At 41.8% G+C, this 22,978-nt stretch overlaps 1 protein-coding gene across 1 annotated transcript in view; it reads right to left on the reverse strand.

Annotated features, from left to right (window-relative positions):
• PARM1 (prostate androgen-regulated mucin-like protein 1) overlaps nucleotides 1–22,978 on the reverse strand; it is a 54,365-nt gene that overhangs the window by 4,854 nt on the left and 26,533 nt on the right. Inside the window, exon 2 of the mRNA XM_081971225.1 lies at nucleotides 1,972–2,634. Within this exon, the coding sequence (XP_081827351.1) occupies nucleotides 1,972–2,634 (663 nt within the window). The remainder of the gene's footprint in view (nucleotides 1–1,971; nucleotides 2,635–22,978) is intronic.

Below are 22,978 nucleotides of genomic sequence, written 5' to 3' on the forward strand. Positions count from 1 at the left end.
TTTTATCTGCTTGCCAAGGTTGAAGAAAAATGCTCAACTTCCATACTTAGTGTTGTTCATTTCATTGGTACTTGACACATACACATATCTCTTAAAAGGTTGTACTTGTTATTTATTCTCCTTGGAGTTATTTTACATATATAAACTAAGGGGGTGGGAAGTAATTTCTTGACAAAAGTAGCATCCTAGAACTTCTGTGGATCCTTGAGAACCTGTCAGAACCAAGAAGGTTTCTTGCTTTGCATTTTCCTAAGCAATCTAACAAGAAAGGACTCATTGAAACCATTTAAATCAGTCAAAGAATAACTCTGAGCCAGGTTTTATGAGTGCTAAACAATAGGCATAAGAAAAGCACTTCTAAATCACATTTCCAGCTGGTTTGAGTTATGATTTAATTTGATTACTGAACTGAATATCTTTTGTCTTAATTCAGAAAAAGCCTAGTAGTATCTTAGCCAACCAGGGACGTGCGGTCAGGGGAGGCAGGGGAGGCAGAGCCTCACCTCTCTTCATGAAATAATAGTATATAATATTATATACTATATATATATATAATATTATAATATTATATACATCCGTCCGTCCGCGCCCGGGAGCTGCGGAGGCAGAAATGTTGTCGGCGCTCGCGAATGACGAAGCCATGAAAGCGACTGGGTCGTTCCCCAGTCGGTTTCGTGGCTTCGTCATCTGGGAGCGCCGACAACATTTCTGCCTCTGCAGCTCCCGGGCGTGGACGGACGGAGGTAGCCAGAATGGCGTCGAGGGAGTCCGGCGGGCGAGCGACCGAGGATCAGGAGCCAAGAAAGCGACTGGGGAACGACGAGAACCTTCCTGCCTCTGCTGGATTTTGCGTGCTCCTCGTGACTGCAATATGCAGTCGCGAGGAGCACGCAAAGTCCAGCAGAGGCAGGAAGGTTCTCGTCGTTCCCCAGTCGCTTTCGAGGACTGCGGAGCGCGAGCCGGCGGAGCACGCTCAGGAAGGCGGGGAATGGGATCACGTGTGCTGGAGGCTGAGGCAGCCTCAGCCTCCAGCACACGTGGTCCCATTCCCCACCTTCCTGATGACGTCACCAGCCTCACCAGCCATAAACCTCACCGCACGTCACTGTAGCCAACCAACACGTTATTAAAGGTACAATATTTTGTGTTATCTTCATCATATACAATAGAATAACTAAACATGTAGGATTTAAATTGGGATGATGTACAGGAGGGAGAAGAAAAGGGGAAGACAAAAAATAGTGGTTATGCAGATAGTTATGCAAATCACATATGAAGCAAATTTAAGCACGTTAGGAATTAACAATGGTAATATGTTAAACACCTATTGTATTTCTTCTTTTAGCATCATCTGCAATCTTTTTATGAATGTGTGATGAGTAATTTCTTGCTCAATAGAGCTAATACTTTTTTCCACAAGTTTGACTACTTTGAGATCTAAAATGGAACATCCTGGAAACCTGAAATTTGCTGATATTTATTGCTTACTATTGAAAGTCTATCTTTTATAAAATAAAGAAGGAGATTAAAAATATTTTAAAATGGACATGCTTTTAAATCCCTTTTCATATATGTATAACTTTGATTATGTTGAACAACCAAATTTCTCCTTCTTTAAAGCCCAACTGGCTTTATTTTGGGATTAAGGGGTTCCTATAATATGCAAAATTTCAAATTAATTTAAAAGGCCATTCCATTTTCAAAAGACTGATTATTCATTATGTGTCCAAATGTAGTCAATGAGCGAGTGCTTTCTATGTTGTTATTTTTTTTTCTTTTGTTTGTGAGCTACCCAAGGTTATGTTGTATAAGATGAGAGATTATATAAATTTATAAATAAATAAAATATGAATAATAGACAGATCTTTATCTTAAAATATTTTACTAGAAAGAGAAGTTCTTTCTCAGTGACACGTAATGAAAAGAAGACTTAATATAATAATATTATAGGTATTAACTGTATTGTCTCACCTGAACTCAAACCCTGCTGAACCTCTTGAATGGTTACCTCTGAGGAGTGTGTGGCACTGCCAATAGGAGTGGTCTCAACAGTTGTTTTACTTGCTGAAGTCCCTTTTGAATCTGTAAACTTTCCCACAGTGCTTGATGAGATAAGTGGCTTAGTAGTTACTCCAGACGTGGTTATTTCAACAGGGTATTTCGTGGATGTCACAGGTACTGTGGATACTTCAGTACTTGATAACTGAGTAACCCAAGAGCTGGTGTAATCCTTAGGAGCCAATGTACTGCTGCTGCTGGATGATACACTCGTAATACCTGAAGTGGCGGTGGCTATAGTTTTTGCAGAAGAAATGTTAGTTGTTGCTGAGCTATTAACCAGCGTCACCAAGGTTGACATGTGTTCTGTGCTTTGTAATTCAGTGCTTGGTTGTGGTAACAAATTAGTTGTTGATACAGTCGTCGCTGATGTACTTGATGTGTCATTAGCCAATAGGTTCGTATCCTTTTCAGTAGTTGTCAGTGTAGTTGTAAAGGAAAGCGTAATAGGACTGGTAACTCCTTTTGTGGCATTTGCCGATGAACTGCTGTTAGAGGTCTGGGTGGTTAATTCTGTTTTTACAGTGCTTGAGATGGTTGATGTAGGCATTGAGGAGATGGAGTAGATATTTAGTCCTGCATAAGTGAATATGAACCTGTATATTAGCAGTCTTCAAGACAACATATTTACTTACATTATTGTCTTTTAGAAATCTGAATTAACACAGGTACCATTATTAGTGGGGTGGCATGGTGGCTTAACAGTTAAGAAGCTGGGCTTACCATCTGGAAAGCCGGCAGCCAAGTTTGAAACCTGAGCTCTATATATTGGAGTGAGTTCCTGCCCTTACCCCAGCTCCTGCCAACCTAGCAGTTCAACAGTATGCAAATACAAGTAGATAAATAGGTACCGTTTCGATGAGGTCACAGCACTCTGTGACATCATGCTTGTCACATGACCACGGGTCAATCACCTTGAAACATAGTTGAGCACCACCCCCTATAGTTGGCAGTGATTAGCGGAATAAAATCTGCAAGGACTCCTTTACCTTTTCTTACTATAATAATGTATTATAATTATTTTTAATTGCTTTTTATTTTGCTTGCCTTGATTTATTTTCAATAAGTTAATTATCATTATCTAATCCTGAAGGTAAACTTATGGCAGAAGAAAAAAACTTAAATAAAACAAAGTGGAAGTTGCTATTTAGTCCTGTGGAGAAACGAAAGGACAGTACTTGGATAAATTATTCAGATGAGAACTATCTTTTCATGTTAGTATTTACACTCATCAAAATAGGGGTTCAAAAATACTGGATAAATATTCTTATCAATATTACTCAGTGAAATAGATACATTCAAATGAAAAGCAGGGCTGCAAACTAAGAACTATGCAGAACAAATCTTTCTCTAATTGGCATTAGAAGACAATTAGAATTTCCCCAAATTCCTTAAAAGACTAGTCAACTAAGAAATAAGATTTACTGCCAGTAGCAATAATTAAATTTCTGTTCCTCTTAAGCTTCTTTAGTGATAATTTAAAAAAAACAACCTCTAACAAGACTTCCGGTTGTACTTCTAGCACCTTCGTAAGCGAACTCCGTGGCCAGCTCCGACCTCTCCTTATCAGAGGGTCCAAATTTGGACCATAGCCACTCTGGAGAGTGCTGAAGCAAAGGGGGACCACCTAGCAGGTAGCAGCATCTCCCCTCCATGGCTAGGAAAGCCCCATCAGCCGATGACAGGGATCAGTGGCAGCAAATATGGCTGCTATGAAGCCGAAGACAGCCTGAGTTTTGCCTCATTTTTGACATTTCATGCCACAGTTGTTAAGTGAATCACTGAAGTTGATAAGTTAGTAATGTGTCTAAGTGAATCTGGATTCCCCATCCCTATTGACTTTGCTTGTCAGAAGATTTATAAGTATGAACGAGTTGCCAATATATAATTAGTAATTTATAATATTGTAAATTATATAATTAACAATATTATAAATTGCTAATTATATATTGGCAACTCGTTCATACTTATAAATCTTCTGACAAGCAAAGTCAATAGGGATGGAGATCCCTATATATATCCCTATATATATAATGTATTTGTGTTACAACCCCTGGTATGCCCAAATATGCCTATTTCCCTGGCTTAGCTGATAAAGGAGGAGAGCCTGTGGCTTAGTGGCAATTACATTGGCCTAATATGCAATACAGCCCTGGTTCGAATCCCAGTAAGGGTATGGCTAGCTGATGAGAGCTAAATAGCTTGAAATTATATATATATAACTTTAAATTATGAACTACAATACATCAATACAATAATCAAGGACTAAAATTAAAAATACAAACTATATGTAACCCATTTGCCACTGCATCATGGATGCAGTACAAATAGAATACATGTTGTTGTTATTGTTGTTGTTTTTAGTTGCAAAGTCGTGTCTGACCCATTGCGACCCCATGGGCAATGTTCCTCCAGGTCTTCCTGTCCTCTACCATCCTCTGGAGTCCATTTAAGCTCATGTCTACTGCTTCGGTGACTCCATCCAGCCATCACATTCTCTGTCGTCCCTTTCTTCTTTTGCCCTCAATCTTTCCCAGCATTAGGCTCTTCTCCAGTCATAAGTCATTAACTACCTGTACTTTAGTGGTTGTCCATTAGAATGCCTAGATTCCTCTCACAGTTACTGCTGTCAAGCCAGGTATCATTTATTCTCTATCTCTGCATTTGGTTTTTCATGTAAAACTACTGTTCTTGTCACTGAATTGCATCTAGTTGGATAGGGCCCAGTCTGTCTTCAACTCTGTGAACATCCTTCTGAATCTTGAGCCTCTCTTCTAAAGTGCTATTTCTCCTAGTTTAGTGTCATTTGTAAATTTGATGAGTTCCCTTTCTCCCCACATTTTTCTATCTTACCAAGAAGTGGTTTTGAGTTGTGGTCTACTTTGTTAAATACATTTTTGAAATCCAATTATGCTATGTTCATATTTTGCTGGTTCATTAATTTAGTCACTTTGTCAAAAAATAAAATAAGATTTGTGTGGCATGATGTGTTTTTGACAAACCTGTGTTAGCTTCTAGCAATAGTTTTAAATAAAGTTGTCCGCTGGGTCATCAGGAACCTGTTTGATCTCCCACGAGGTGCAGAGTTTGGTCCCAGTTGATACCAGTAGTTAAAGTCCCCCATTACTATTGCAGTGTATTACTTCGTGCACACCTAATCTAACTGATTAGCCAAAGGTTCATCTATTTCCTCTGTTTGGTTGGCTGATATGTAGAATGCACCTATTACAAGGCCATTTCTTTTTCCTTTTATATTAACACAAATTCATTCAGCTATTTAGTTGAAGGTGAAATATAAGTCAAGATAATACTAATTAATTAGATCAAATGCTTTCCCTTAGCATAAGGTTTGGAAGTCCATGGCTATTACTGTATTTTTCAGAGTATAAGACGCACCGGAGTATAAGAAGCACCGGAGTATAAGACCCACCAAGATTTGAAGAGGCAAATTAGAAAAAAAAAGTTTTTGCACTCTCCAGACCTCCCCAAAACGGCCGATTTTTCGCAAATACGGGCCCATTTTTTGTCAATAAAGGGAAATGCATGACCTTTAGGAGGCTTGTAGCATGCTCCTGTGGGCCGGGGGGGGGGGGAATGAGCAAAAAACACCCTGTTTTTTGCAAAAATGGGCCTGTTTTTTGTCCAAAGAAAGGACATGAATAGTTTTAGGAGGCTTATAGAGTGCTCCTGGGGGCTGGGGGGGGGGGAACAGCCCTTTTTTGCTCATTTCTGTCCTCCCCAGCTGCCAGCAGCACTCTGGAAGCGTTCTAAAGGCTATGCACCGCCATTTTGGTGAAGGGAGCAGGGTTTTGGGAGGCACAAAATGCCGTATTCAGTGTATAAGACGCACCCAGATTTTCACCCTCTTTTTTGAGGGAAAACGGTGCATCTTATACTCCGAAAAATACAGCAACCATAAATGATTACCCTCAAGTTCAACAGTTTAAGTTTCTTTAGATCAGGTATGGGGAACTCAAGCACAAGACTTCTGTTGAACTCATTTCCTCCCTAGGTTCCTGTGAGTCTCTGCAGGAACAAAATTCTGGATTAGAAGTCCTTTGAATTAGTCCAGCATGGTTCATCTTCTGACAGGAACCTTATCTTTAAAAATAATTCAGCATTAAGTCTGATGAAATCTATATTTAACCCTTTCTAACCAAGTGAACAAAAGGAGCTTGCAGGTTTGCTGGCCCTAAACTGAAGTTCAAGCAGGAAGAAGACGCAAGAGAGATAACTGATTAGAAAAAAATATATATATAGTCTTAAGAATGCTGTGTTCAACTTTATGGGGTGAAAACATCATCTTCTGAATAATTGTTAATTGTAAGAAAGACATTGCAACAGTGGCTGATTGCCCATAGTGAGTTCCTAACAAGTTTTCTTTCCAAGTGGGTAACAGTACTGGACAGATAGCTATACTTTGGACATGGACCAGCAGTTGTGACAATTCTTAGAGGAAGTTTGTCTTCCAGCCTAAAAAAAAAAGAAACTGCATATCTTTATCACAAATACAATGGAAAGCACACTTGAATAAAAAGTATCATACTGAAAAAGTTGCTGCACTTCATCTGACGAAAAAGGAGGAAGATTATTATATAAGAGGTTGTTCAATTATGGATTGTGACCTCCTGGAATACACCAAAAAATGGAATATTGGTGGCACATAAAGATGGAATTCTGTCATCCCACATTCCTTGGCTGCAAGAAAAATGGACATGGAAGCTGCTTGAAAAAAGTATGAATTTGCTATGGAAAATGTGTGCAGTTATGTTAATGAAAGCATGTATTAGGCCAACCAATGAAGCAAAAACTATAATAGGAGTAGACAAAGGAAATTATTTCTGCATCACTGGAACACAGAATCATCATTTAGATGATTTGTGAGCAAAAGCAACTGCTTAAGGCAGTTATTTTAAGTATAAACTGAAGTATAAACTGAATTTGCAACACTAGAAGTGTGTGTGCTTGTGTGTGTGTGTGTACATTTAGTGGTTGGCTCATCTCCACTGGTTTCACAGGTGAAATAGGGGCTAGGTTTAGACTTCATGGCCTTTTCCAATTCTATGATTCTTTATATAACAGTTGTGCTTGGATATTACTTAAAAAGCTGTCTTAATGATGAATAATACTGAACATTTTGGTTTCTCCTGCCAGAAGAGGTGACTGAAGAAACCAACATGACTTGGTTCTTAAGAAATTAGAGACATATGTCAAAATATGTTCTCAAGTTATTAGGAGAGCAACAATCTAACTAGAGAACCACATGACTCAAAATCCTGTAGTAGGTGGGCAACCTGTAGTACCAACATGCAGCTCTCAATTAGTTTTCGCAGATCTTAGACATCCATTAAACAACAAAGGAGAAACTTGTTTCCCAGTAATTGAGATGAAAACCAAATCATAATGTGATATTTACTATAATGTTTTAAATTGTGCATTTTAAGTTCTAAAACTTCCAAATCACAGTGAAAAAATAAAAACCCACATACTACCCCTCGAATGAATTATCTCTATAGGCACTGAGTGATCCTTTTCTATTTTGTGGTTCCCAGGACCTTCAGAAATATTACGAGTGGCTCTCAGCTGCTCAGGCTCTGAAAATGGATTTTCATGTAAGTTGCATCTAAATAAAGGACTTGTAAGAGGAAAGCCATAAGAGACATGGTGGTTCAGTGGCTAAGATGCTGAGCTTGTCGATCAGAAAGGTCAGCAGTTTGGCAGTTCAAATCCACAGCACCGCGTAACCGAGTGAGCTTCCATTTCTTGTCCCAGTTTCTGCCAGCCTAGCAATTCGAAAGCATGTAAAAATGCAAGTAGAAAAATAGGAACCACCTTTGGTAGGAAGGAACACCGTTTTATGCGCATTTGGCATTTAATTATGCCGGCCACATGACATAGAGATGTCTTCGGACAGCACTGGCTCTTCGGCTTTGAAATGGAGATGAGCACCGCCCCCTAGAGTCAGAAATGACTAGCACTAGCACATGTGCATGGGGAGCCTTTACCTTTACCTTAAGAGGAAAGCCATGTTAATCTATGACAGCCAAAAAAAAAAAAAAATCTAATGGTATCCTTTCAGAATCACAAATTTTATTAAAAGGCTTAAGCTTTCAGATGCCTTTCCAATAAATCATATATAATATTTGGATGGTACCTTTTCTTGTGACTTTAGGTGGCTTACAATAAAACTTCAGTGTTAAAAATCTCATTCTCATTTTTCTTGTGCATGTTTTCAATGTAAAATGTTCGATTTCCATATTTCTCTAAGCTCTAGGGAGTTGCTAATAGTCAATGTGAACAATATTTAATATATTTTGGTTTCTTTGTTAAGCTTTAATGACTTTGCCATGGTTCAGCTGCTTTTAAATGCCAAAACAGTAATTAAGAATGTCTCTGACTAGAGTTATTCTGAAATGGACATCTAAGAAGAAAATAACCAGCACCTACAATCAATCAGCTTTGCTTGTGGTTAGTTTTTTTTTTTTAATGTTAATGGTGCTTATAAACATCCTTGTCTTTCTAACCTGCTTTCTAGATACCTTTCAAGTTGGCTAAAATTCAATTTTAACATTCCTCTGTCTTAATTGCAAGAAAATGTAATGTTTTGCTCTGGGGTTTTATAATCAACTGTAACCTCCAGGTCAGATTACTTCTAGGTCATTTTTGACAAGGGAGACTTTGAAACTGTTACAAGAAAAAAATAGCTTAATGCAACTTCAGTTGCTTCTCATTTTGTATAGTCTATGTATGGTTTCTACTTTCACCCTGAGAAACAGAATAATAAAGTTGGAAGAGACCTTGGAGATCTTCTAGTCCAACCCTCTGTTCAAGTAGAAGACCCTATACCATTTCAGACAAATGGTTGTCCAATCTCTTCTTAAAAACCTCCAGTGATGAAGCACCCACAACTTCTGGAGGCAACCCATTCTACTGATTACCATAATTATTTTAGCTTTCAGGAAATTTCTCCTTAATTCTAAGTTAGCTCTCTCGTTAATAAGTTTTCCTCTGTTACTTCTTATCTTGCCTTCTGGTGCTTTGGAGAATAAGTTGAGCCCCCTCTTCCTGTGACAGCTTCTCAAGTATTGGAATACTGCTATCATGTGATCCCTAATTCTTCTTTTCATTAGATTAGATGTACACAATTCCTGTCCTTTGTACGTTTTAGCCTCTAATCCTCTTTGTTGGTCTTCTTTGTACTTTCTAGTGTCTCAACATCTTTTTTTTTTAACATGGTGGCACCCACAACTGGATGCAATATTCCAAGTGTGTTTTATAGAGACCATTAGTGGTACTAATATTTCCTGTGATCTTGATTCTATCCTTCTGTTATTCAACCTAGGACTGCATTGGCTTTTTTGACGGTGCAGCACACTGAAGGCTCATAAATATACTGTAAGTGACTGTCTATTAGGACTCCAAGATCCCTTTCATTGTTACTTTTCCCATCACTAAATTTCATTTTGTTACATAGGGCCCATTTTGATTGATAGATCGATAGATCGATAGATCGATCGATAGATGATAGATAGATAGATGATAGATGATAGATAGATAGACAGACAGACAGACAGACAGACAGACAGACAGACAGACAGACAGGCCTATGGCAATGTCATTCTTTTTTCCTTTTATATTGACCCAAATGCATTAAAGACAATTTGTATCATTGTTCTTCTGTATTCATGCTGTATTTATTCCTTATATATAGTGCAATTCCTTCTCATCTTTTATTAGGCCCGTTTCTTTTAAATAATTTAAAGCCTTGTAGCTGAACATTCCATTCATGGGTTTCATCCCACCAAGTTTCAGTAATGGCAACAATGTCATATCTTCCCTCATTTACAGAGAAAATAGATGAACTTTCTGCTAATCAGTTAGCTAAGTTGTGCAGGAAGGACATTGCTATAGTAAAGGGACAATCTTGAAACCGTAATGGCTATTAATTCATTTACAATGAATGTATTAAGATTTAATCTCTTTGAATACTTGAAATGTTTCTTTCCAGATTCTTCTTCCATCTGGCTATAATTTGTTGTTTATGAGGTAACTGACTTGCCTGCTATTTCTCCATTGTTTGTATCTGCATTCCTAAACCCCTAGCTTTCCATTGTGAGATATTTTTTTCTTTAAATATTTTCTTAAAACATTCGTTATTTAACACAGGGAAGAGACTTCATACGTACTTCAATGCAAACTGAAGAATCAATCATACGATGTAAAAGCATAAAAAACAGCATGACATGTAGGTCATTAATGTAATACGAATAGATTAGAGAGATTGTGCAGAAATTTTCCAATCCCGTTTTTGAATTATGGGGAGAAGCTGACGAAAGGATTTTTGCTGTCATGTGAAATGACATGGAACACTGAGTAAGAATTACTCTGACGTGCATTGGTCGTTTTCCCATGAAGGTTAAACTTCCTAATATTTACTTCAACATTAAACTCAAGGGTCAGGCACGTCAGGGAACGTATGTGTCTATCAGGGAATGTATGGGTCTGTCGTTTGGGGACGGTTGCATAGATATTCTACGTATTTATATCTGAATCTGCTATCTGAACATTATGAAAAACTGACATTTATAAGAGCGCTCTTGAAATTTATAAGTCCTTTCCCTATGAAACCAATTCTGTCTGCTGTGAAACGTTCCCTCAGATAGTTTGCAGGGTAGAAACAGGAAATGATACAGTGAAGAGAGGAAAATACAGAAAATATATAGAGAAAAAATTCTTTCTTGAAGCTTTTCTGATTAGGTTTGCTGTTTCTTTGGTGCTTGACTTCACTTGTGTTCATGCTTCATTTCAGGGTTCAGTATGAAGATTTTAATCATTCACCAACATATTTGCTTCTGGGAAGTGTTGTGCCTCTTTTTGTATGTATACCACTGCATGCTAATCAGCCTGACATCAATACCTGTGAAGATCCGGGAAAAGATAATCAAGCAATAGATGTGCGGACATTTACAAACAAGCAAGGCTATTATTAGAAGCTAACATGAGTTTCTCAAAAACAGACCATGTCAGAAAAACATTATTGTATTCTCTGACAAAGTGTGATGACTCAGGGCGAGGCGCGGAAGCAACACAGCCAAAGAACAGTTCTAACTCCCCTTTATTGCTCCAAGTTTTCCCCAAACATCCCCCATTTACTGCAAGTCCTAGAACAAAGCTCTCAGAAGCACCTCCGACAGCCTCTGGCTGCAAGTAGTCCGTTAAGCAAAGTTAGCGAAGCAGCAACCAAGGCAAGAAGTCCAGCGTGGAAGGCAAACCAGGCAAGGCCCACAAGAACAAAGCACAGCAAAATCCAGATGTCAGCAACTGCATGTGAGGCTCCATGGATTCAACACTTGTTTCCGACAAATGCCCGTCCCATTTAAATCTCATTCCCCAGGTTAACTTTGCGAAGAGGGGTGGGGTGCCCTCCTCCCAAGTTGTCAGGTTGCCCTACACTGATCCTGTCTCCTCTCCATTCTTCATGCTTGGGGATGAGCGGGGGAAGGTAATTGCTTGTCACCACAGCCCCCATTGCTCCTCTTCTCCACTGCCTGCCTTGTCCTCATCCCTCGCCTGGTCCTTCTGCACCCCTCTTCCTCCCTGATGACCCTTCCCAGGCCCAAGGAACCCAGCACTGCCTTATTCTGCTCCTCCGGTCGTTCCTCTATTTGTTCCTCCATTGGCCCTACCTCTGTCTCGTCCGCCTCCTCAGACTCCAACAGGGCCGTGACACAAAATGATTAAGTTAGTGGAACAGTGAAATACTGTGGGCATAGTATAATTGAACTTCATTAAGGCATTAAACAAAGCAGACCACAGCCTACTTTTTGCTAATATAAAAAACTATAATAGCATCACTACCAGATGAATTTGTAACTGGCTAACCAACTGCACTCAGTGTGTAGTCCTCAACGGAGCTACATCTACCTGAAGGGAAGCATGCAGTGGGGTACCCTAACATTCTCTCTTGTGTCTAGTATTCTTTAACATTTTCATAAAGACCTAGCAACCCCAGAAGGAAAACAGGAGTCATCTACAACATACAGTGTTAAGAACTTCAACAACCACTAGGTAGGACAAACAGGCAGAAGGCTGGCAGAACACATCCATGAACACCAACTGGCAGTCAGAAGACATGACAAAAAGTCTTTAATTTCACAACATATAGACAGATTTAACCATTCAATTGGGAAAATGTGTCAATCCTAGATCAGGCCAAGTCCAAAAATCCCGGGGAATTTCTAGAAGCCTGGCACTCTCAAAAACCAGCCATCAATAAAGGTAAAGGTTCCCCCCCATGCGTGCTAGTCATTCCCGACTCTAGGGGGTGATGCTCATCTCCATTTCTAAGCCGAAGAGCCAGGGCTGTCCGAAGACGTCTCCGTGGTCATGTGGCCAGCATGAATAAATGCCAAAGGCGCACGGAACGCTGTTACCTTCCCATCAAAAGTGGTCCCTATTTTTCTAGTTGTATTTTTTAATGTGCTTTCGAACTGCTAGGTTGGCAGAAACTGGGACAAGTAACAGGATCTCACTGTGTTACACAACGCTAGGGATTCGAACTGCTGAACTGCCAACCTTCGGATCGACAAGCTCAGCATCTCACTCACTGAGCTACCACGTCCCCAGCCATCAATAGACACACCTAAATTAACTGTAGGTTATACTATAATTGTCAACTCTCTGTGTTGACATTCCTTGCATACAGTCAGCAGATCCAGATCAATAGTTATATAACTATAGATTAACAACCTCAATAGACTATGCAAAAGAGATAATTAACCAGCCAAAAGAGAAAAAGACTCCAGCACTTCTCCACTAGTAATCAGCACTCAGATCAGCAAAGATTAACTCCAAAGTTAACTTCAGACCAAAGGTGGGTTGCAAACTGATAGTGGCGGTTGCGGGAGGCTCCATCCACCTGCCCAGACACTTTTCTGGTAGACTTGAGGGAGGGGCAACTCCTGGGATATTCTCACAGCCAGAAGACTGAGGGAAATCTCTTTTAACCTCGTCCTTTCCCAGTTCCTCTCAGTCTTTTGGTCTAAGCACTGTGTTTGAGTTCCCAGAGTGAGTGAGTAAAAGTTGAAATTGATTAGATTGTATATATTGGCTATTCTAAATTCCAAATTGTCTGTATTGCTATCTTGCAGAGACAGGGTCCTCTGTCTCGCAGCAAGCCAGGGGGAGAGCAAATTGGCTCCACTCTCTTCCTGTGTTCTTCGGGAGCTCTGACCGATCCCTGGAATTGCGGGGGTGTCAGGCTCCCTTTTGCAGCTCCGCGGTAAGGACTGCCGGCCAGAGGCAACGATCAGGTTGTGGGCTATTAATTCAGCTCTACAAGCCACGCCTGGTCGCAAAGAGCCACGACAAGTTCTTTTGAGCCACAGATGAAGAAAAAAAGAAGCCGTTTGCAGCACACAGAATTCTAGTGGCCATTTTGACCACGTGCACGTGAGGGCAGCCATTTTGGAGGCACGCACGTGGAGGCAGCCATTTGCAAGCCCCGAAAAGTACCATTTGCATCGTGGCCAGTGTCGGGCTGGCAAGCTTAGCCTCAGCAGCCCAATCCTTCCTCCCACAAGGCCCTTGCATCGGCTGGTGACTTTGGGCAGCAGCATCCTCAGGACACATGAGTGGCTCCAATGGCGGAGAGCAGGCAGTCCACTTCAATGGCCCCGGGGGTGCCCAGAATGTGCCCAAGGAGAGGGAAGGGCCCAGAACCAGAGCAGCAGCAGTCAAGCCTACAGCGGCCCAGCGGCCCTCCAGAGCAACCTAGAGGGATAAGACCAGGTGCCAGAAGGCTCTGGAAAAAGTGACTGCTAGGGCAGAACCTGCCCAGGGCAACAAGCCTTCTTCTCCTTCCAGATCTAGGTCTCTCTAAGGCCGGAATCTGCCCATTCAGCTTCTCCCCCCAGGGGATTCAGTCCCTCTTCCCCTTCTATCTCTCCCATTGGGGCACGCAGGCAATCAGGCCTGGAAATTTCTCCTTCCCCTCCTGTCTCTCCTCATGGCTCAAGGGAGGTGGTTGAGGACCCATTGAAGGGTTCATCTAGGGGATTCCTTCCTCCCTGCACCCTAGCTCCACAGGGCCCTGATCCGGGACACTGTGAGGATAGGTTTGAGGATCTGGAATTACTCCCTGAGAGCATTAAGAGGCTTATTTCCTCTGCCATTTCAAAAGGGGTTGCCTCTGCAGTTTCCTTGAGGGATCAGCAATCTTATAGGGAGCCTAGGTCCCAGGGGTCTCCTCAGGCCAGAAACTCTTCTGATCTTAGACTTCAGTCTGCGAGGCCCCCTTCTCCCTCAGTAGTTAGTGAGGGCTCAGAGTTAGGGGAAGATCCATGCCATGGGGTTCTCGGACTATTCTCCCGGATCCTCTGGCCTTCCCCAATCTCTTTGGTCCCCCTATGTTAAAACCTTTGTTGCACAAAGCGAGAAAGACCACTAAGGTCGGTACAGGGGATCCTGCAATTCCCCCACTCAGAGACCCTAACTTGGTCATTTTCTCTAATACAGCGGCCAATAAGGAGAAGTTTCCTGCTCCTCCCTTTTTTCTAGAGGTGGTAAAGAATCAGTGGGCTCGCCCTTCTACATTTCCCAATCCCGGGAGCAACGACCGCTGCTTCTACAACATGGAGAAGGCCTTTTCCCAGGCTCTCCAATTGCCTAAAGTTGACCCTCCAGTAGCCTCCCTTGCTAATGCTTCTTCTGTAGTGACAGGGGATGTGGTTGATAAGTTAAAACTGGAGGACAAGTGGGCGGAACTCACACTACATAAAAATTTCAATGCCTCTGCGTAGGCAATGAAGTCCACTGCAGCTGTCTTCTATTTCAAATGATCAGCCGGAGGAACCTGCGATGAGTGGGAAGGATTGGGATGTGGAGATAGGCTTCTATCAGGTCCACTGATGCTAGGAAATCCCCCCGCTGATACCCTGCAGAATGGACCTGAGGGAGGACATCTTGAAGTGCCTGTACACCAGATAACTGGCTTTGTCAGTTACAGGATCGCCTTCCGATCCAGGATGAGAGACTTCATTGGGATATTACAAAAATCATTGCTGCCACACAGTTTTCTGCGAATGCCACCCTAGATGCTGTAAAGTACTAATCCCGAGCCCTAGCCACCTTGGTGACTTCTAGGGGGCTGTTATGGTTGCGCAATTGGCAGATGGACAATAAGTCCAAGTGGGGCTTGGCAGCTGCACCCTACTCTGAACCCAATCTTTTTGGTGAATGTTTAGATCCCGTTCTCATAGATGATTCTTTCTGCAGCATGCGGGATCATATTAGTAACTTTGTGAGGTTACTAATGAGTGAGGTCCATAGGAATAGTGAGGTCCACTATCCCTAATGTACAGGTTGTCCTTGACTTACAAGCACAATTGGAACTGGAATGTCTATTGTGAAAAGTTGCAGTTGTAAGTTGAGTCATCATGTGACCAGACTCAATTTTACTATCAATTTTTACCAAGGCCGTAAATTAATTAACACAGTTCTGAGTATGAGTTCAAATTAACCAGCTGCTTTTTTTTGCCAGAAATCAGGGGAAAAATAGCAAATAGCAATCACATGACCATTAGACACTGCAATCAATCAATAAATGTGAACTGTTTGTACCCGATTGCAATCATATGAGTACAGGGGTGGAGAGACAGTTATAAGTTCATAATTAGGTTGTAATTGACTTTTGCGGAGGCCATCATTAATTTGAACTGTTAAGCAAATGGTTGTAAGTCAAGAACTACCTATACTAGTCAGCTCTCTATGCTAACCAATATTTCATTGAAGTGCACATAGCATTATTTGTAGAAGATGTGACCTGCTGCCACTGAAAATTCTATATACAGTATCTATGCCTAGAGATCACCAGTTATGACAGAAGGATCAGAAATATTGCAAGATTCAGAGGAAAAACCTCCAATCTGAAAGCTCCATAATGTAGTTGAACGTAACTTTCATCAATCCCAGTTCATTACTGGCTGCATTGAATGCAGAGAATCCAATGGGGTGAGAAAGTGTTGCATATCATTTGAACCTTCCTGAAGCTAGGATTGGAGCTGCTGGAGAGAAGGAGGGGGTGAGTCACAAGACAAAGACACTGAGGTGGGGGCCCTTAAACTCCATATCATTTGAACCTTCCTGAAGCTAGGATTGGAGCTGCTGGAGAGAAGGAGGGGGTGAGTCACAAGACAAAGACACTGAGGTGGGGGCCCTTAAACTCCATATCATTTGAACCTTCCTGAAGCTAGGATTGGAGCTGCTGGAGAGAAGGAGGGGGTGAGTCACAAGACAAAGACACTGAGGTGGGGGCCCTTAAACTCCATATCATTTGAACCTTCCTGAAGCTAGGATTGGAGCTGCTGGAGAGAAGGAGGGGGTGAGTCACAAGACAAAGACACTGAGGTGGGGGCCCTTAAACTCCATATCATTTGAACCTTCCTGAAGCTAGGATTGGAGCTGCTGGAGAGAAGGAGGGGGTGAGTCACAAGACAAAGACACTGAGGTGGGGGCCCTTAAACTCCATATCATTTGAACCTTCCTGAAGCTAGGATTGGAGCTGCTGGAGAGAAGGAGGGGGTGAGTCACAAGACAAAGACACTGAGGTGGGGGCCCTTAAACTCCATATCATTTGAACCTTCCTGAAGCTAGGATTGGAGCTGCTGGAGAGAAGGAGGGGGTGAGTCACAAGACAAAGACACTGAGGTGGGGGCCCTTAAACTCCATATCATTTGAACCTTCCTGAAGCTAGGATTGGAGCTGCTGGAGAGAAGGAGGGGGTGAGTCACAAGACAAAGACACTGAGGTGGGGGCCCTTAAACTCCATATCATTTGAACCTTCCTGAAGCTAGGATTGGAGCTGCTGGAGAGAAGGAGGGGGTGAGTCACAAGACAAAGACACTGAGGTGGGGGCCCTTAAACTCCATATCATTTGAACCTTCCTGAAGCTAGGATTGGAGCTGCTGGAGAGAAGGAGGGGGTGAGTCACAAGACAAAGACACTGAGGTGGGGGCCCTTAAACTCCATATCATTTGAACCTTCCTGAAGCTAGGATTGGAGCTGCTGGAGAGAAGGAGGGGGTGAGTCACAAGACAAAGACACTGAGGTGGGGGCCCTTAAACTCCATATCATTTGAACCTTCCTGAAGCTAGGATTGGAGCTGCTGGAGAGAAGGAGGGGGTGAGTCACAAGACAAAGACACTGAGGTGGGGGCCCTTAAACTCCATATCATTTGAACCTTCCTGAAGCTAGGATTGGAGCTGCTGGAGAGAAGGAGGGGGTGAGTCACAAGACAAAGACACTGAGGTGGGGGCCCTTAAACTCCATATCATTTGAACCTTCCTGAAGCTAGGATTGGAGCTGCTGGAGAGAAGGAGGGGGTGAGTCACAAGACAAAGACACTGAGGTGGGGGCCCTTAAACTCCATATCATTTGAACCTTCCTGAAGCTAGGATTGGAGCTGCTGGAGAGAAGGAGGGGGTGAGTCACAAGACAAAGACACTGAGGTGGGGGCCCTTAAACTCCATATCATTTGAACCTTCCTGAAGCTAGGATTGGAGCTGCTGGAGAGAAGGAGGGGGTGAGTCACAAGACAAAGACACTGAGGTGGGGGCCCGCGCGCCTAACGGCGCGCGAATCATATATCTATAAACCAAAATAGCAATAATACATTCTGGATTAGTGTGTTTGAGATTGTGATTTTATTTATTTCAAAATGACTGGCTTAGTTCAATGTAATAGCTGTTTTGCACCTGTCTTTCGCAGTACTCTTTTCAAATTTGGATACTGTCCCCTTTGTAAACAAATTACGAGTCTACATAGGCAGATTATCTATCTAGAATCTGTAATCTGTGCTCTCCAAGCAGAAACTAGGTGTCTACGTCAGCCATTCCACTCTATGGTGAAGCCACACTATCAGCCCCCTCTACCACAAAGATCTTGCAGGAGAAGAGCTGTCTGGACAACTGTGGGATCTGGCAGGTTGAGAGCTGTGAACCATAAACCCAAAGCTTTTGCTGTGACCCAGCAAAACAGATATAGTGCCCTTGCTGACCTTAATGGGGACACTAAAGAGATAGGTCAAGGCAGTTGTGATAATGATGACTCAAATAAGCAGGGGATCGTGGTCCAAAACGAAGAACTTTCTTCGGAAAGGCGAAAACGGGAACCAGGTATCACACATCAGTCGCAGAAGAAGATCAAGGTATGTAAAAAGAGAAGTCACCTTCTGGTTGGTGATTCAATCATAAGAGATGTTAATTTAGGAGAGGATACGGAGGTTTTAAAAGAGGTCAGGTGTCTGCCAGGTGCTACTGCCAGCAGAGACAAGAGGCGTATTCTTAAGATAGTCAAGAATGCAAGTAAGGACTGTGACGTTGATGCTATTATACATCTTGGCACTAATGATCTATCCCAGAAAGATGTACTTTCTGTGCAGAATGATTTCCAGAACTTGGGGTATGAACTTAATAGTATAGGTTGTAGGCTTATCTTTTCAGAGGTTTTACCTGTATATAAGGAACAAAAAGGGAAGGGCCAGCGTGTAGCAGAGTTCAATGTTTGGCTAAAGGAGTGGTGTAAAAGGGAAGGCTTTGGTTTTATTAGTCATGAAGCCTGTAGCTGGTCCAATGAAAAACTGTACAAAAGAGATGGGTTGCACCCATCCAAGAAAGGAACTGAGTTACTTGGCATTAAATTCACAGATTTTCTTGATAAACATTTAAACTGAAGAGCGGGGACAGAGAATTAATAGATACAGAACATCTCTGTCCCCAGCAAACTAAAATTCATAGGGTTATAAATGCATGTAACATAGATGTGTGTGTGGGTAAGATTATCACTCCTGCTGTCAAGCAAAACCAAGCATGTAATAGTGATTGTCATACCATGTGCATGAATCACACAAGTGGCAAGAAAATAGGGGCAGTCAGGCATAATACAGGTTATGTAGACAGTAAACACAAGGTCAATCAAAATGGACTCAAATGTCTATATACCAATGCACAGAGTATGAGGAATAAACAGGGAGAATTAGAAATTCAAGTAAAAGAGGGCAGATATGATATTATTGCCATTACAGAAACTTGGTGGGATGAAACTGACAAATGGAACATACAGCTAGAAGGATTTAAATTATTTAAAAGAAATAGACCAAATAAAAGAGGAGGTGGAGTTGCACTATATATAAGAAATAACTATGTCTCTACAGAAATAGAGCACAACAATAATGAGAACTATCTTGAATGCATTTGGGTCAATATTAAAGGTTGTGGGGGAAATGACATTGCCATAGGTCTATACTACAGGCCACCCAACCAAGCAGAGGAAGAAGATGAACTTTTTGCTAGTCAGCTAACTAAGGTATGTAGGAAGCACACCACAATAGTAATGGGAGATTTTAACTACCCTGACATCAACTGGGAAACAAACTCTGCACCAAGTGGAAGATCCAACAGGTTCCTAACAAACCTAGCAGACAACTTTGTTTTCCAAAAAGTAGAGAAGGAAACAAGGGGATCAGCCATACTGGACTTAATTCTCACTAACAGAGAGGAAATGATAGAAGGTGTTGAAGCCATAGGAACCCTGGGGGCAAGTGACCATGCAATATTGGAATTCAACATTATCCAAACACAAGTAGTAGAACAAAGTCAAACTAGAGTCTTGGACTTTAAGAAAGCTAATTTCAATAAACTTAGAGAGAGCTTGGGAAAAATTCCATGGATGAGAATCCTCGAGGGGAAAACAACTCAAGAAGCTTGGGAAATTTTGAAAAATGAGATTAGAAAAGCCCAGTCTAACACAATACCAATGAAGAAGAAAAACAACAGCTCCCAAAAGAAACCAGCATGGCTGCATAAACAACTATCTGACAAACTGAAAGACAAAAAAAGTAAGTATAAAAAGTGGAAGGAGGGGGACATAACTAAGGCAGAATATCAGCAAATAGCCCGAGCCTGTAAAGATGAAGTGAGGAAAGCTAAGGCTCACAATGAAGAAAGGCTTGCCACAAAAGTAAAAATTAACAAAAAAAGCTTCTTCCAACATGTTAAAAACAAGAAAAAAGTTAAGGAAACAATTGGTCCATTGCTAGGAGAAAGTGGCAAGAAGGTGACAAGCAACAGGGAGAAAGCAGAACTATTTAACTCATGTTTTGCATCTGTCTTTACACAAAGGGATAAAACACTCCAACCTATCAAAAGCAGCACCACAAAATTAGGAACACAAATTGAAATAGGGAAGAAAATGGTAAGTGAGCACCTGTCTACCCTAGATGAGTTCAAATCACCAGGACCAGAAGGATTACACCCCAGAGTTCTGAAGGAACTAGCAGACGAGATCTCAGAACCACTGAATTATATCTTTCAGAGATCCTGGAACACCGGGGAACTACCAGAGGACTGGAAAAGAGCTGATGTGGTTCCCATCTTCAAAAAAGGGAAAAAATTAGATCCAGGAATCTACAGACCTATCAGCCTAACCTCAATACCAGGAAAGATTCTGGAAAAAATAATCAAGCAACGAATTTGCGAACACCTAGAAGCAAACAAAGTAATAGCCAAAACCCAACATGGATTTGTCAAAAACAGATCATGCCAGACTAATCTTATTGCATTCTTTGATAATGTGACAAAATTAGTGGACCAGAGGAATGCCGTTGATATAGTTTACTTGGACTTCAGTAAGGCTTTTGATAAGGTAGACCATAACCTACTACTAGATAAAGTAGAAGAATGTGGGTTAGACAGCATCACCACCAGATGGATTGGTAACTGGCTGACCAACCGCACTCAACGTGTAGTTCTCAATGGAACTGCATCTACATGGAGGGAAGTGTGCAGTGGAGTACCCCAAGGCTCTGTTTTAGGCCCAGTACTCTTCAACATCTTCATCAATGATTTGGATGAGGGAATAAATGGGGAACTCATCAAATTTGCAGATGATACCAAGCTGGCAGGAATAGCCAACACTCCAGAAGATAGGCTTAAGATACAGAAGGATCTTGACAAACTTGAACATTGGGCACTGTCTAATAAAATGAAATTCAATGGTGAAAAGAGTAAGGTTCTACACTTAGGCAACAAAAACGGAATGCACAGGTACAGTACAGGTGATACCTTACTCAGTAGTAGTAACTGTGAAAGGGATCTTGGAGTCCTAGTGGACAACCATTTAAATATGAGCCAGCAGTGTGCAGCAGCTGCCAAAAAAGCCAACACAGTTCTAGGCTGCATCAACAGAGGGATAGAATCAAGATCACGTGAAGTGTTAATACCACTTTATAATGCCTTGGTAAGGCCACACTTGGAATACTGCATTCAGTTCTGGTCGCCACGATGTAAAAAAGATGTGGAGACTCTAGAAAGAGTGCAGAGAAGAGCAACAAAGATGATTAGGGGACTGGAGACTAAAACATATGAAGAACGGTTGCAGGAACTGGGTATGTTTAGCTTAAGAGAAAGAAGGACTAGGGGAGACATGATAGCATTATTCCAATATCTCAGAGGTTGCCACAAAGAAGAGGGAGTCAAACTATTCTCCAAAGCACCTGAGGGTAGAACAAGAAGCAATGGGTGGAAACTAATCAAGGAGAGAAGCAACTTAGAACTGAGGAGAAATTTCCTGACAGTGAGAACAATTAATCAGTGGAACAACTTGCCTCCAGAAGTTGTGAATGCCCCAACACTGGAAGTCTTTAAGAAGATGTTGGATAGCTATTTGTCTGAAACGGTATAGGGTTTCCTGCCTAGGCAGGGGGTTGGACTAGAAGACCTCCAAGGTCCCTTCCAACTCTACTATTGTATTGTATTGTATATATCAAATGAAAATATTGTTGCACAATCACAACACAAATCACAACCCTTTTACATGTGTGTCATGATGTTGCATGCACATATAAAAGAATCAGAGCTTATGTTGCAATATTGCTTTAGTTATGTCTATGGAGATTCTCAGTCATCCAGGTCATGGTTGTCCCAAAGGTACTTTTTCAAGAGGCAACTGGACTTTCTGGGTTTTGTTTTGTTTTTGAAGACATTTTGCTTCTCATCCAAGAAGCTTCTTCAGCTCTGACTGGATGATGGGGAATGAAAGGATTTATATTCCTTACAGACACGTGGTCATTTGCATTCTTTCTAGGGAGTCATTGCAGTTACCTGGAGGTTTATCTGTGTAGTCAGGATCACCTGAGTAGTGCAAATGGGTGTAGAGCCTTCTTGGAACTGTTGAAAGGACAGTGTTGTAGACTGAAGATAGATGATATCATGTCCCTCCCCCTCTGTTGAGGCCATCTATGTCAAAATTGAACAGCCCTCTCTCAATAGAAGAAGAGGGATACAACATATATCTCCTGTCTACAACACAGTCCTTTCAACAGTTCCAAGAAGGCTCCACACCAGAGGTGGGTTGTTCCCGGTTCGGCCAAGCTGGTAGTGGCGGTGGCGGGAGACTCCACCCATCCATCCAAACACTTCTGTGCAAGCGCAGAAGCATTGCACACACACATGAGCGCGTATGTGAGCACAAGCGAACAGTGGTAAACCAGTTAGGAACCCACCACTGCTCCACTCCCATTTATACTATTCACATGACTCTGGGGACACATAAACCTCCAGATGGCCTCAATGACTTTCTAAAAGAATGCAAATGACCAGCTGTCTACAAGGAGTATAAATCCTTCCATTCCCCACCATCCAGTCAGAGCCGAAGAAGCTTCTTGGATGAGAAGTGAAACACCTTTAAAGAAAAACCAGTGTAGTGTCCTGGCATGACGTCGGGAGTTTTCCCCGAGTCAGCCAGCAACAGCAACAGCCAGGTCGCGTCTGATTGGTTAAGACGCGGCCTGGCTAAACACGGGCAACTCTCTGTTTCTTGATTGGCTGTTCTGCCTGACAGCTCCATATAAATAGCTGTCAGGCAG

Source organism: Natrix helvetica (assembly GCF_964273705.1).
Source record: "Natrix helvetica genome assembly, chromosome: Z".
NCBI lineage: Eukaryota > Metazoa > Chordata > Lepidosauria > Squamata > Natricidae > Natrix > Natrix helvetica.